The sequence below is a fragment of the Vidua chalybeata genome, chromosome 12 (assembly GCF_026979565.1).
Source record: "Vidua chalybeata isolate OUT-0048 chromosome 12, bVidCha1 merged haplotype, whole genome shotgun sequence".
Lineage (NCBI taxonomy): Eukaryota > Metazoa > Chordata > Aves > Passeriformes > Viduidae > Vidua > Vidua chalybeata.
In genome coordinates, this window is record NC_071541.1 from 4,353,373 (window position 1) to 4,367,211 (window position 13,839).

The 13,839-nt window shown below is 43.8% G+C and overlaps 1 protein-coding gene across 3 annotated transcripts in view; it reads left to right on the forward strand.

The window, feature by feature from the left end:
* The window catches only part of FOXP1 (forkhead box P1), a 174,425-nt gene that overhangs the window by 87,318 nt on the left and 73,268 nt on the right, over window positions 1–13,839 (forward strand). For all 3 annotated transcript variants that reach the window (XM_053953634.1, XM_053953633.1, XM_053953635.1), the window contains exons 5-6: window positions 11,232–11,369; window positions 12,457–12,546. In XM_053953634.1, the coding sequence (XP_053809609.1) occupies window positions 11,232–11,369; window positions 12,457–12,546 (228 nt within the window). The remainder of the gene's footprint in view (window positions 1–11,231; window positions 11,370–12,456; window positions 12,547–13,839) is intronic.

The window sequence follows — 13,839 nt, forward strand, 5'->3', positions numbered from 1 at the left end:
AGGGAAGAAGGAGAGATGCTCCCCTCCGCAGGCCGGGCGCTCTGCCCCGTTTTGGCGCAAACTCCCGCCAGAGGCACCTTGTGGTGTGGTTTCTTTATTATTCTCAGCTCTATTTTCCGATAACGAAATCCCGGGGCTGTGTGGCAGAACTGTCGGGCAGGCGAGCGACAGCCACTTTCCGCGGGAGACGAGAAAGTTGCGGGGCGGGCAGGAGGCTCCCTCGGTGCGCCGCCAGCGCGCTGTGCCGCCGCTTTCCCCCGCCCCGCGGCCGCGCCGGGCTCCGGGGGGGGGGGGGGGGGGGGGGTGTGGGGGTGTCCAGCCGCGGTGCCCGGGCGGGGGGCGGGGGCGGCCCGCGGGGCGCCCCGTTCCGGGGCGGGGTGTGCGCGGCGGCGCAGGGCGGGGCCGCGCGGGTGGCGGCGCGGCGGCGGCAGCCCGCGAGCAGCGCGCCCCGCACTCCGCCCGCGCCCGCGGAGGCTCCGCACCGCTCCGCGCCCGCCGCTCCGCCAGCCCGCTCCATGGCCCGGCGCGCCGCACGCCGCCCGCCGCCGCCCAGGTGGGTGCCCCGCGGGGTTGGGGGGGGATCGGGGGCGGGAGGCCCGCGCAAAGTGGCGGAAAGAGCCGCGGCGGCCTGGAGGAGCCGCGCGGTCCCGGCTCCTCCGCGGGAGGAGGGAGGGAAGGAGGGAGGGACAGCGTGTGCGCCCCGCAACTCGCCGGGGGTTTTTAGAAGTGATGAGCGGAGCGTGTCGCCTGGCGCCTGTCGTGACAGTCGCGGGTGCGCGTAGCCGGGCGGGCTGTGCCGCAGCGCTGGAGTTGGGAAGAAGAGCGAGGAAGGAGGGAAAGTGCACGGAGCCGGATAAAACACAGTGTCAGGTTTAAGTGTCAGGAACCGGGATCGCTGAATGGATTCGCTAGTCAATTTACCGGGGGGAAATTAAGTGAGTGAGCTTTGTTTTTGACATTGACTGGTGCTGTGAACCCCGGCGAAATGGATGTAACGGGATGTCGGCGCAGCCGGGCTCGGTGTCAGCGTTGCAGTGCGAGTGAGCTGAAATTTCGAGGGTGGTGGTGGCGGGGAGGAGGGAACCCTTAGGAAGTGGGTGGTAAGTTTAGAGCAAAGTGCATATACACTCTTCCTCTCTGCAATTAACTCCTTCAAAGCCAGCTTGTTTCCGAGGGCAGTGAGAGTTGTGACTTGTGCTGGTGGCAGGGAAAAGCCCCTCGGTAACGCGACACAGTCCTCTCGGTGTGTGTGCCGGCGTTCGACACGCTACCATTTCATATTTTTAAATAAAAACAAGTTTGGTGGCAGGAAGTGTGAATCATTCAGGGTGACCAAGATCTGTTTATGAAAACCAAACGGTTGGATTTATTCTAGCAGTGAGTGTTGAGTTGTGAACTACAATAAATCGCTGAAGTTTATTTCTAATAAAAAGTGACTTGCGTACGCTAGTTTGCCTTTTTATAAATAAACTTAAATGTTAAAATCTTTTCTTTTATTTGGATCACAGCTGATTCTCATGCCTGATGCTCCCGGGCCCAATCCTGGAATGCCGTGTGCATGTGCAGTAGCTGTAGTAGCCGAGGAGGCTCTTTACCCTTCTCTCCCCCCAGAGCTGTAAGCACCCTGCTAAATTATTATTTACCAGATCGAACCCCTCCTAAGTGTGTTTAATGTGCAGAGCCTTCAGGCATCTCGCACATCTTTTACACCAAGTTGAAAGGCATTTCTGTTTGCTTCTAAAAGTCACGGCTACAACACATGTGCACATGTGCGTATGTCATTAGAGTGTGCTTCTGTCTAGTAAAGAAATGGCTTTTGTTGATTGTATATTTATTGTAGTAGCAGCCTAGGAAGTCTCTAAAAGCAGGCTCTGTCCTCTCCTTGCAGCCAGCGGAAAATCTGCTGTCAGAGGGCTTTCAGTGATCTCTTGTGGCTACGTCCAAAAAATTTCATTGATAAGGCTGCAGAGATGAAACCCGAGTCCTGCCTGAACAGAGTAGCTGCCTTGGCCTAGACTGTGATAGAGCTGAACTGCAAACTGATTGGTCTGACACTTTATAATCAAAGTTGATTTATTGTTCATTAGTAGTGCATTAGCCCTTTCAGGCAAGACAGTTATTTGTGTAGTGGCCTGTCAAACAAAAGACCGCTAGCACCTGTCATTTCTAAACCATGAGATAAGCAAGCAGATATTAAGATAATGCAAATAGGAATACAGTGGAATGAGGTAAAGTTCTAGCAATTTCTCTGTAAGAAATATTGTTTTATTTAATGTGCTCATGCTTAGCAAATAGAGGAATTGGATTATACAGTGAAGGGGTTCCCCTGCACCAGGACCGACAGGAGGAGAAGGCGCTGGAAATGAGCTGGGCATCCGTGGCGTGTGGTTTCAGAGCACCTCAGAGGTGAGGAGGTAGTTGGGGCAGATAATGAACTGGGGAAAGCCAGTCACTGATACAGAAGGAAGATGTAAATGCTGTTTTGTAGCCTTAATTTAATTTTGTTTGATTTTGGTTTTTGTGTGAGAGCAAGACTGAGGCACTTTTTGTGCTTTTTTCCCTGACTCCTTCCTCCTCTTCCCAATGGACAGATGTCATGAAAGGATGCTCTTACTGGCAGGGGTTAATTATATGAAAACTTGATGACATCACAGCAGAGCTGTGAGAATGTCAAAATACATCTGCTGCCATATTCAGACATATTGCTCTCCCTCCTCTCCCCCTATATCAGCTCCCCTCCCCTCTCAAAAGGGAATGATCTCATGACATAAAACAGAAAACAACACAAGTGTCAAAAGAAAACAAAATTAGTGAACTTTTGTCTGCCACCATAGAAACGAGGATTAACTTATGTTATTCCAGAGCATGGAATGGAGACTATCTGCATGAGGATATATAGTGTATTGTCTTCTGTGAATTTTCATTTGACAGGGATTTTGGAGGCTGTGATCTTAATTAAATCTCAACTGACTCAAATAATGCATCTAAAGGCATGCAGTGTTGCGTAACCTTGCTGAGTTGGTAAACCATAAATCATCAGAAAGCTTATGATAGGAAGGGCTGCTTTGAAATTTTTTTTGTTTGCTACAGTTGGTTTGTTTTTTTTTCTGAGTCTTGTTTAACATTCAATTTACTGTGCTGTGCCATTGTGCCCTCCCTTTTCTAAGCAGTGTTATTTTTGCTTTAAAAGAAAAAAAAAAAAAGCTCTGAGACATGCTCTGACCAGTCACTCAGCTGAACTAAAGAGAAGTCATAAATACAATGGGATTGACAGGGAAGAAATAAAATCCCTGCGCTGTTTTTGCAGGGACCTCAGTGCTCAGAGGAAGGTGTGGGTGCCTCACGTTCTTCTGGGACTGGATGAGTCCCTGCACATGTTTTAGAAGTGTAGCTCTTAACCCCACGCTGAAATTGGTGCTGGGGTGTGAACAGTGATCAGACCCCACGGCAGAGTCGTAGCAGTGGGTCACGGACGGATGATTGCACTGATGGACGGTGGGCTCTGATGTCTGCGCGAGCTGAGTTGGTTTTAGTTGTGTGCAAGGAAGAAAAGGGTTGCAACAGTTGTGTGGAGAAGGATGAAATGGATTTTTAGGCATTGAAAGTGAGGTAGGGCAGTCAGAGCGATTTCTTATGCACCGTTTTAACTTGACAGTGCTCAAGCACCCTTGTTGCTTGAGAATGAAGTTGTTTTTAAAATCCTGAAATTATTATTTCAGTGCAAAATGCCTTGGTTTCTGTGTCTGTGATTACATGCTCCGGCAGCTGAAGAAAGGTAAGGGGAGAAGGATTTTTGCATTCAGAAGTTTAAGGAGTTTTAAAAGCTCCTGTGCTTTTCTGTGCTGTATTTCTTAGTCTTTTCAGAGCTGCTGTAGACAAACGTGAACTGGGAGGACACAGCACTTGGATTTACTTTCTGTAAAGGTTTCTCAGTAGCAGGATAACTTACTGGTGTTGTTTTTCTCCCCTCTTTGCTAGGGAAAAGCAGTAGCAGGGGTAGTTTTATCAACACCTGCAGAACTAGATTGTGGGAAAGTCCTGACACCATAAGCTAAATTTGTTATTGTTTGGTGAAAGGCTTGGCTGGTTTTAAGCAGTTTGTTTGTTTTATTGAAAGCAGAACTGCATTACTGGAAACTACTTTGCTGTAGTTCAGTTAAAATGTCCTGTCCTGTTCTGTTTTTATAAGGTGCTTACTTGTTCAGCTTCGCTTTCCAGTTAAAAGGAAAGGGAAAAAAAATCCACCATATACTCATCTGCAGATCGAAGTGGCTGTGTAGAGATTGGGAGAGAAGCAGACTGGCAAATATCTCTCCCCCAACCTTTTTTTCTTCTATTTTTTTTTTTCTTTTTAACCTTTCCAGCGTGGTTTCCTGCGCTAGCAGGAGGATCTGTAGTCTGTATTGAAGTTGAATGAATGTTATAGAACCCAGACTGAATATTGAACAAATAAGTGGAATTGCTAATTGTTCTGTGCACTAGTTTTGGACGGATTTGCCTTCATTGATTAGGTAAGATGCTCTGTTATTTGGGAGGGACAACAACCCCTCCTCCCCAAACTGACAACGGGTTTTAATTTTTAAGCTTTATCTTGCCCTTAAATCTGAAACATCATTGTTCAAATAACTGAGAACAAGGTAAACCAACAACATCAAAAAGGTCGGCTTCTGTGATTTCTCAAGGGCTTGTTATTTTGTACTTTCCAATTCTATTTGATGTCTTGACAAAACAAGATGACACAAGGGAGAATACATTAAATTTTGATTTTCATCTAACCTGTTACAGTAGTGGCAGCTTAATTTCTTTCACTTTTTACCGAAGACGGCTTTTTGCACAATTACTCTAATTGCCACGCCACTTTATGAGAAGGTTTCTTTGCGGGTTTCCCATTTGCCTTGATTTTGTGAGGCATTTTTTTGAACGTGCTTTGACCTTTAACACGGCGAGCTGGCTGGTTGCAGTGCGTCTTCATTAGAAGTAAATCAGTGAATGGCAAAATTGTCAAAGAGGCAACTGATGTTTTCTCATTAGAATCTAATTTGCACCGTTGTGCTTTAGCTGTGATGTTCAGCTGTAGGTGTCTGCCATAGGTGTGAAAACCTGCACATTTTTAAGCAAATAAAGTTTACAACTGTTATCAAGGCGTCACTTGGAACCAGAGTGGCAAAGGCAACCCGAGTGTTTAAGCAGAGCTCTGGTTTGTGTGGGAAATAAACAGCATGATTTAACCAGGTGGATTTTTTTTCAAGAATCACTAATTTTTTTTTTTTTTTTTCAACTGGCCACGACAATGTACGTCATCTCAAATGCCCTGGGTTTGAAGAGCAGGCAGCTATGGATTTGATTCTTGCCGAAGAAAATAGCCAGGGTTGTAGAGAGGGCTCATCCTTCCTAGAAATCTGTTGGGAGTTGCAGTTCTTTAAAATCTGCCCTAAGAAAAAAAAAGGAAAAGTCCCTCTGTATAACACTTCCCTTTCACTCACATGAAATTCTGGGCATATTAAATGTTGCTGGTTCAATCATAGTCTTTTATTATTTAATTAAGCTCTCCATAATGTATGTATGAATTAATACACAAATGTAAGGAGTCTGACACCATGATCATTCTCAGTATTTTAAGGGTATTTGGGAGACAGGGTTTCAAGGGGTTTTCAAGGGCTTTAGTGGTATTTTCGATGTTTCTAACCAGGATTGCTTTTAGTTTATTTGAGGCTTTTTTGGCAGAATATGTTGATCTAACATTTCCCTTCCTAAACTCTGGGAAAAAAAAGCAGGGTTTTTTTTTTTTTTTAAAGTTGGGTTGTTTTTTTTTTTTACTTTTAAACTGAATCATTATCAAATCACCACTATTTCAAACCATGTACAGCAGGTTATATAATTTTTCCTTTCATGCTAGAGATGGAAACAAAAACGATAACTTTTTAAAATGTGAAAAATTATGATGGTAATCTCAAGCTTAAAATCTCACTCATCTTTTTAAAGGGGTATTTGGATGTGTGAGTGTGTATGTTCTGGTTTAGTCTCTATTTGACAAATGTTAGATGTAGAAAGGATTTAATTTATGTAAACTTTATATTTTTATGCAAATTAAATGGGTATTTATTATAGCAGAAACAATTATCCTGGCACTTAGTGAGAAACCTGGTATGCATGAGAAGTGGAAGATAAGATCAGATGTTTCATTCTGTAAACAAATACAAAAATATTCCCGTTTTTCCTCAGCTTGAAGAGAATGCAGAAGAGGCAGACATCCTGATATGCCAGGGAATGTCAGCATACCCCATCATTTTGCTTTCTGTGGGTCAGGAGGAGATCTTCACTCCTGATAAAATATAATAAACAAAACTGTAATAATAAAATGCTAATTTAATTTTAAGGAGGTTTTTTCCTCTCCTTACAATAGGGAGTTGTATTGTTACAGAGAGCACAGTTATGCTAATGACAGACTACTTAGCTGATTTTACATTAATATAATAAACATTACCTGCCTTAATGTGCTGTGCTGTATTATGGCAAAAGAACTGAGTCTAAAAGTGAGATTCCATTTCGCATAATGAACCAGCACTGCAGTTCCTGCGTGAATAATTCCGGCAGTGGCGTTTTGTGTTGGGATTTTGGAGGATGAAATGTTATGTCAGAAATGTTTTAGTCTCAGGATGGAAGCAGGTCCTGCCTGCCTTCAGCACTTCTTATTTTGCTGGGCTCTGCTCTGGCTTGTGGCATCGTGCCTCTCTGCTTGCCAGGCTGTCAGTGCTATATCTTCTCCTGTTTTGCATTATTTCACCTGAATTTTTTTTTTATATTTTAAATATATTGCATTTAATATCTTGCTAATAGGACAGCTCAAGTTCATTGTTTGGTTTTGCCTGGCCGTAGCTATTTTTACTGTAGTTCAGTATTTTTAACTGTTCCTCAGCGACTTGTTCTTTTCCGTGTTCAGCTGTTTTGCTCCGTTTAACTTTTATCACAAAATCTTTAACCGAAGAATTGCTGTTTGGAAATCCAAGGTGGCTGGTATGAGGGCTGACTGAAATCAAGTTCGAACATAGATCGCAGGAGAAAAGGATTTTCTGGCAGAGTTATTCTTAATGAATTAAGGAAATCCTCCCCATCTTCCATGCATGCCTGCTGACAGTTAACAGGACCACAGCCGTATCCAGCATCTGAGGCACGGGGTGTGAAAGTGGCATTCTTCTTTTTTTTTTTTCTTTTTTTTTTTTTTCCCTTCATATAAGATTAAACTACTTGAAATTATTTAGCTGTAGTATTTAATTATATTAATATCACCAAAAATGAGGGAATGGAGATGATTAAATAGGACTAAATCATTTTCATCCCCGTGACCCTTGTCTGGGTTGTGTGGAGGAGTGACAAATGCATCCCTGCTCTCATTCCATGGGGGAGTTAAAGGGGAGCTTGGCCCAAGTTCGTGGAAGTTTCCCTTGGTCGGTCTTGCCAAAATATAGGGTGTTTTTAGGGCTTGAAATGGGAGGGTCTCAGAGGGGACTGTGGGGAGGGAGGGCTTTGGGGGATGCAGAGGAGCAGAGGCAAAACCCTGGGAGAAACAGTGAGCGAAGACAATTGTGAGTATTAAAGACATTTTTTGCCGTTGATGGTATTAGCATGTCAGCAGGTCCATACTAGCACAGCTCCCAGAGCCAAATTGCAGCTGTATTTTTACCTTTGCTGCCAGGTTTACATGCAGCTGGGTATCTACCACACCCTATTGTTATCAGTCAACAATACCCAAAAGTAGTTCATTTATCATATCAATAACAACAATCATGTTTCAAGTGCAAAATAGAAATAAACAACTTGAAAGAAAAAAATAAAAGATTGATTTCTTCTCTGCATGCTAACTTAGCATTCTTTAAATATATCTGCCAGTAGTTTAATTTGAACTTCAACTCCCTGAAGGCAGTAAGACAGAATTATTTTAGTTCTTCATAGACTGCTTTCTGTGATTCATTGTTAACTCATAAAACATGCTCATTTTCATGTACTTAAACAGTTAAGTCATTTTTAAAGTTGGTTTGTAATTTTTTTTGGCAACACATTTAAGTTGACATCTGAGAGATAGAAATCTAAAATGAATTTATAGCTCTTGGTTTAGGTTTCACTTACTATCAAACAAAATATCAGAAATAAATATTTTTTATCTAACATAATGTAAAGTATATTACACAGTATCTAAAATAAAGTTTAGTTTTGACTGAATACACTCAAAAAGGGACCCATAAATATTAGAGAGCTGTAGTTAAGAACTTACATGACTGTTTTAAATACTATTGATTTAAACCACTGGCTAGATTTTATGAATCAAAGTGTAATTTCCAAGCTTTGGCTATATTTCTCATCACTAAAGCACTCTCTCTTGTGTGCCTTTAGCAGCTTTCCAGACATTCAACACGGGATTAAATGATAGTAGTTACAATGATCAATAGGTTAAGACCGGTACAATCACTCTTACCGCTAATGACCTCGGTAGTAATGGGTAATAAAGTGTGGGCTATAATAGCCTATTGCTGGTGCTGCATGCCCTTTGATTCCTAGTATTACCAGGGACTAGCTACATGGAAAAGTTGGACGTTGGGAGTTAAGAGAGTGGATATATAGGCCATCATTCTTAACTATTTAAAGTCCCTCTGACCGTATGTGTGTGCCCACACTTGTCCGGGATGTGTGTTGTAATTTTTAACACAATGGTTTCTGGTTCATTTAGATTTGTTTGTGCAAGGTTTCCGTAAGCTGCTTTTGTGATAAACTAAAGTACAGGCCGTGGCTAAATGTGGCTGTTAGCTGTTTATAAATGGAAGGCAGCACCTTCTTTAGAAGCGCAGGTGTGGTGTGAAAATGTGGTTTCAGATGGTAAAATGGAGTCGATCGGACCAACGTAAACTCGTACTCTGTGTACTTGTACTCTGTGACTGTGTGCACTACATACATGATTATTTTTTTTCTTTCTGCTTAAGTGCTTCTGTTCTAGCAAGGAGTGTGCAGCTAAGAGATTTGTTACTGGAAGGTACATGGCCAGCTTTCAAAGATAGGGCCTAATCGCCAGATCTGTCCCAAGATAAACGTGCAGAGAGGCCATGGAAGTGAATGGGAGTTGTCCCTGCCCAGCTGACGGTAGAATGCAGCCCTTTGGATTAATCACCGATGTGTAGGGTTTACAGCACCCCACCCTATTCCTGTCTGTATCCCCGCTTGTCGTCATAAATCTGACTGAAGAGTATTTGTCTTGTCTATCTTCCAAGAAGGGCACAGAAAACATACTTAAGCATGCTTCCTCTTCTGTTCGCTTGGTCCAGCTTCAATGAGAGGTAGTACAAACCCCAGGGTAAAGTAAACTTCTCTGGGGATGAGAATAATGAAGGTGAGTCACGCTTTGGAGCGAAGATAGTGACGGCAGGATTAAATTAAATAATTTTCTGCTCCCAGTAAAGTTTGTAAAAGACTGTGGATTAAGATACTCTGAATTAATGGGATTACCCATCCTGATGACTCAGTGTCCTCATAGCTGGTCCTGTGTGGCAAGGTGGTGGCTTTCCCATAGGCAAGGGGATGCGGCGCCGTGGGAGATTGACCACTGGCTTTGGTGGGTTCTGGTGGTTGTCCCCATAATGAAGTCTCCTTTTGCCAGCGTTCTCACCAGCCTGGACCCCATCAGAGATGTGGGAACATGCTGTGCTCAGACGACCTCGCCGTGTTGGCATTCATGGGATGGCATGGGATGTTGCTGGGCTCTGCTCAGGCAAATGTTCTGGAGGCAGTGTCTGGCCCTGGCACACGACATGTACACAACAACACAAGGAGATGTGCACTGTACATGCATCTGACCTTCAGGAACCATTTTTAGTTCATCAAGATTAGTGATGCTGAGAAATCAGGACATCAGTGCATAATGACTGTGAAATTAGGAATGAGAGCTTGCTATGCAAATGACAGGACAAATCATGTGAAAAAGTCAAGATAAACTGCATATTAAGACATTATGTTACATAAAATTAATACTGCATTTCTCTCTTGCTTACTACTACACTGGAGGTTTTTTTTTTCAACTCCTTTATCTTCTGATCAGCTATTGTCTGCTGATTTTTTTTTAAAGTGGTGCACGGAAGAAGTGCTAAACATGTTATTAGCTTTTATTGTAATACATGAGATGACAGGAGATCCTTTTTAGCAAAGTATATCCTTTACTGCTTTTAGTTTTGTGCTGTCATGTGTTTGATTTAAAACTATAGAAAAGTAAGGTGCTTCAATATTACTGTTAAAACTCATATGGGTTTTGTCTTTTCCTCTATTGTTTTTTTCCCCTCTTTTTCTTTTCCTTTTTTGGGGTGGAGGGTAGAGGGGTGGGTTTCTAGGGAAATAGTCTTCTTGCATTACTGGGACTGACAAAATGGTTCTCATGTAGTCTGCAAATTAAACACAAGTGCAGTGATTATTTTGAATAGCTAAATTACATTCTAGAAAGCTTGCAGAATTCATAGCATTGTCATTAGGTATCCGCTTGAATACAATTTGTGTAACCTTGGCCAAGACAGCCTGTCATTTTAATGTCAGTGTTTTATCTGAACAAGACATCATCCTTTCAGATACAGTGTACAGGTTCCTTGCAAAGATGCCCGTGCAGAAACGTGTTAACAGTTGCAAATATGAAATGCTATCAAGTTCATCACTGTAGCTGTTTGTCACTGAAATGTCATGGAAAGCGGCTTTTAATGGTATCTCACATAATATGAAAGAATTGAAGACATCTGTATGCTGGGTGAATATGGAATGGTAAAGACATCGTGGTAGGGCCTTTCTGTAAAAATTGCATAGGAGTCTAGTGCTGTTATTCACATCACTGAGCCTTCCTTCAATTTTCTGAAAAACCTGTCGTAATAGGGTCTAGATCCCATCAGTGCGGGATATTTGGCTGTTGGATTTCTCTACAGAAGGCAAGGGCTTTCTGGGAGGGAAAGTCCCAGCTGATGATTTCTTGTAAAAACAAATAAATCTTACCATATTACTTGCTTTAAGGAATTTCCATCCAGTAGTGTTTTGCAAAAGGGGAATTTAGTCACCGGGGAGGTGTGGTCAGTACCTGTGTGCTGGCCAGGGTGGGCTCTATGGACTCTCACCTTCAGCCCCCGTGATGCCAGAAATGGGCTGCCCTAGCATGGGGATGCTGGAGGAGCTGTGGGGATGTGCTCTGACCCTCTTTGTCTCCTCTTGGCCTTCAGGTTCCAGTGTCGGTGGCTATGATGACACCTCAAGTGATCACTCCCCAGCAAATGCAGCAGATCCTCCAGCAACAAGTGCTAACTCCCCAGCAACTCCAAGTCCTGCTCCAACAGCAGCAGGCACTCATGCTTCAACAGGTAATTGTTTCCTTAACAGCTGCTCAGGTGGCCCCTGTGGATGCTGGAGGCTTCACCTTCTGGAACACCCTTGGGGAAAGAAGCTGCCCACATCTCAGGTCTGAACCTTGGAGCAGCCATGCTGTGAGCTGAACTGACTGCTCTTTTGTTTTTAATTCTAGAAATAGCTACTGGAAACAAATCCAGAGAGCAGTGCTAGGAGTGTTTCCAAGATCAGCTAAATAATACAGATGCATATTTAAGTGTCAGGACTTCGGCAGATGTCCCTGTTGCTTTTGCCTGCATCCCTCAGAAGGCTTGGTGTGCCCTGACTAATTGGAATAAACAAGGTAGAAGGGCCATACATCCCAATTTAGACCTCGTTATTTCCATCTGGAACCATAAAGGGCTGTGGAAACTGAAGTGGAGAGGTTTGCAAGCCTGTTTGATTTCAGCCAACATATGCTGGGCTGTGTGTCAGTGCTTCTCGCAGCCCGTGGTCCTTTCTCAGCTGGAAGCTGGCCACCGACAAGCCCCGAGGCTCTGTTGCCACAGGGTTTGGCACAGCGGGGTCTCAGGGAGCCCGGGTGGGTGTCAGCGTCCCCCCAGCCCGACCCTGCCTGCTCCTCCTGGCTCCCAGGCTCCGTCCTGCCCGCGGCCGGAGCGCTGCCTGCGCAGAGCACATCTGGGGAACGGGAGGAGGAGAGTGTTTCCCAGGATGTCTGTGCATGTATTGAACAACACTTAATACAGTCAAACCCTATCATTTAGAAAGCATGTGTGTTTCACAACAGAGATCTGCCAGGCTCTCTCAGCAAGGGCATTTTGGCTTTGTTGTTACAATCAAAGGTCATTCCTTGCCTTATTTTAATTAGTTTGTGTAGAAAATGGTATGTTTTTCATCAGTTCATTTTGGAGATTACTTTTCAAACGATAATGCCAAGAATAGTCAGTGTGCACTGAATTTATTGTTGAGTTTCAAACTAAAGGTCAGACCATTACAGATAAAAGGATGCTATTTTTCAAATCTCAGTTTGTGTGTTACAGCAAAAGGGACACTGAATTGGCTCTCCACTTTGTTACTTACCATCTTCCCTTTTCTTTGTAGCAGCAGCTTCAAGAGTTTTATAAGAAACAACAGGAACAGTTGCAGCTTCAACTTTTACAGCAACAACATGCTGGAAAACAGCCTAAAGAGGTACAGACAATACCCATTTTACTTTCAAACCACAGATCCCTGGGGACTGTCTAGTGGCTATTAAACTGTCATTCATCTTATAAATGATTGCACAACTGAACTGACTCTATCGGGCCTCAGCTTTCAGATTTAGAGTTATTGTCCTGTTTTCGCCTGTGTTTTCCTGTGCTTTCCATTTGCTCGCTGCCACATATTTTATAGCAGAGGACCAGGTCTTGCTGTTCAGTATGAGTCCTGGAGCAGGCATCTAGGCTTGTATCTTGGGAGAGTGCTTTGGGGAGTTAGTTATGGTGGAGAGAGGAGGGGGCAAGGCAGCAGGCCCAGATCACTTCTGTCCTCTCTAAACAAGGCAAAATGCCGAGAGGTGTTGAGTTTGGGCTTGCACTTTCCAGCCAGGGAGGTTCTGGTTGCACATTCCTCACAGCATGGGCTGAGCAGGAGGGACCACAGTGGAGCAGCATCAGTGGTGACACGGAGAAGAGGTGGCAGGAGACCTTGCTCTGATGCTACCATGGTCCATAACTGGAGGGAACAGGCCAGGGTAGCTTCTGCCTGCCCTTTCAATACACTTCCCTTCCAAAATACCCGTTACATCCAAAACTTCACTGGTTTTGGTGTGCTTAGATTTAATTTTCTTGCAGTTACATTTACTTTAAGGTGCTGAGCCCACCTCATAAGTCTGGAGGAGTTTGGGACTTTCCTGTTTAATCTGACATCAGTGCTGACTTAGGTAGATCCTAGAAAGCTGCCTCTTGGTGTGAGACACTGGGTGATGTCCAGTGACAGCGGCTGCGCTTGTGTCACCTGACAAGGGGTGTTGGCTCGAAGCATGCACCAATTTCTGCTCCCCATTCCCCTTGAAATTTTGGCAAATTGTGCCACCTGTGCCAAGTTTCAACCCAGAGTGAATTTTTCCAGCTGAGTTATAAACCCCTGAAAACAGGGGGGTTTATAATGGAAACGCTGACACAACCTTAACCATAGCGCGCTTACGGGCGCCACTATAATAAAAAGGGAACAGATTAAAAAGTGTCTAAAATGTAAATCTAAAGGACTAACAGTAATTAAAATGGAAATGGCACAGGGAGGGAAGGCATGTAATTGTGAGATATCACTGTGCAGAATGCTCTCAGCTTTGTTTTGCTGGCTGTTTTTCTAATTCAGTAGGGCTTACTCATCAGTGGCAGTTCAATGCGCGTTAATGACTCTGGGATGCAGGCATCACTCTGGACAAAGAAATGATTATTGTGCGGTCAAAAGAAGTTCAAAGACAAGAAGGGAATTTCAGTTTTT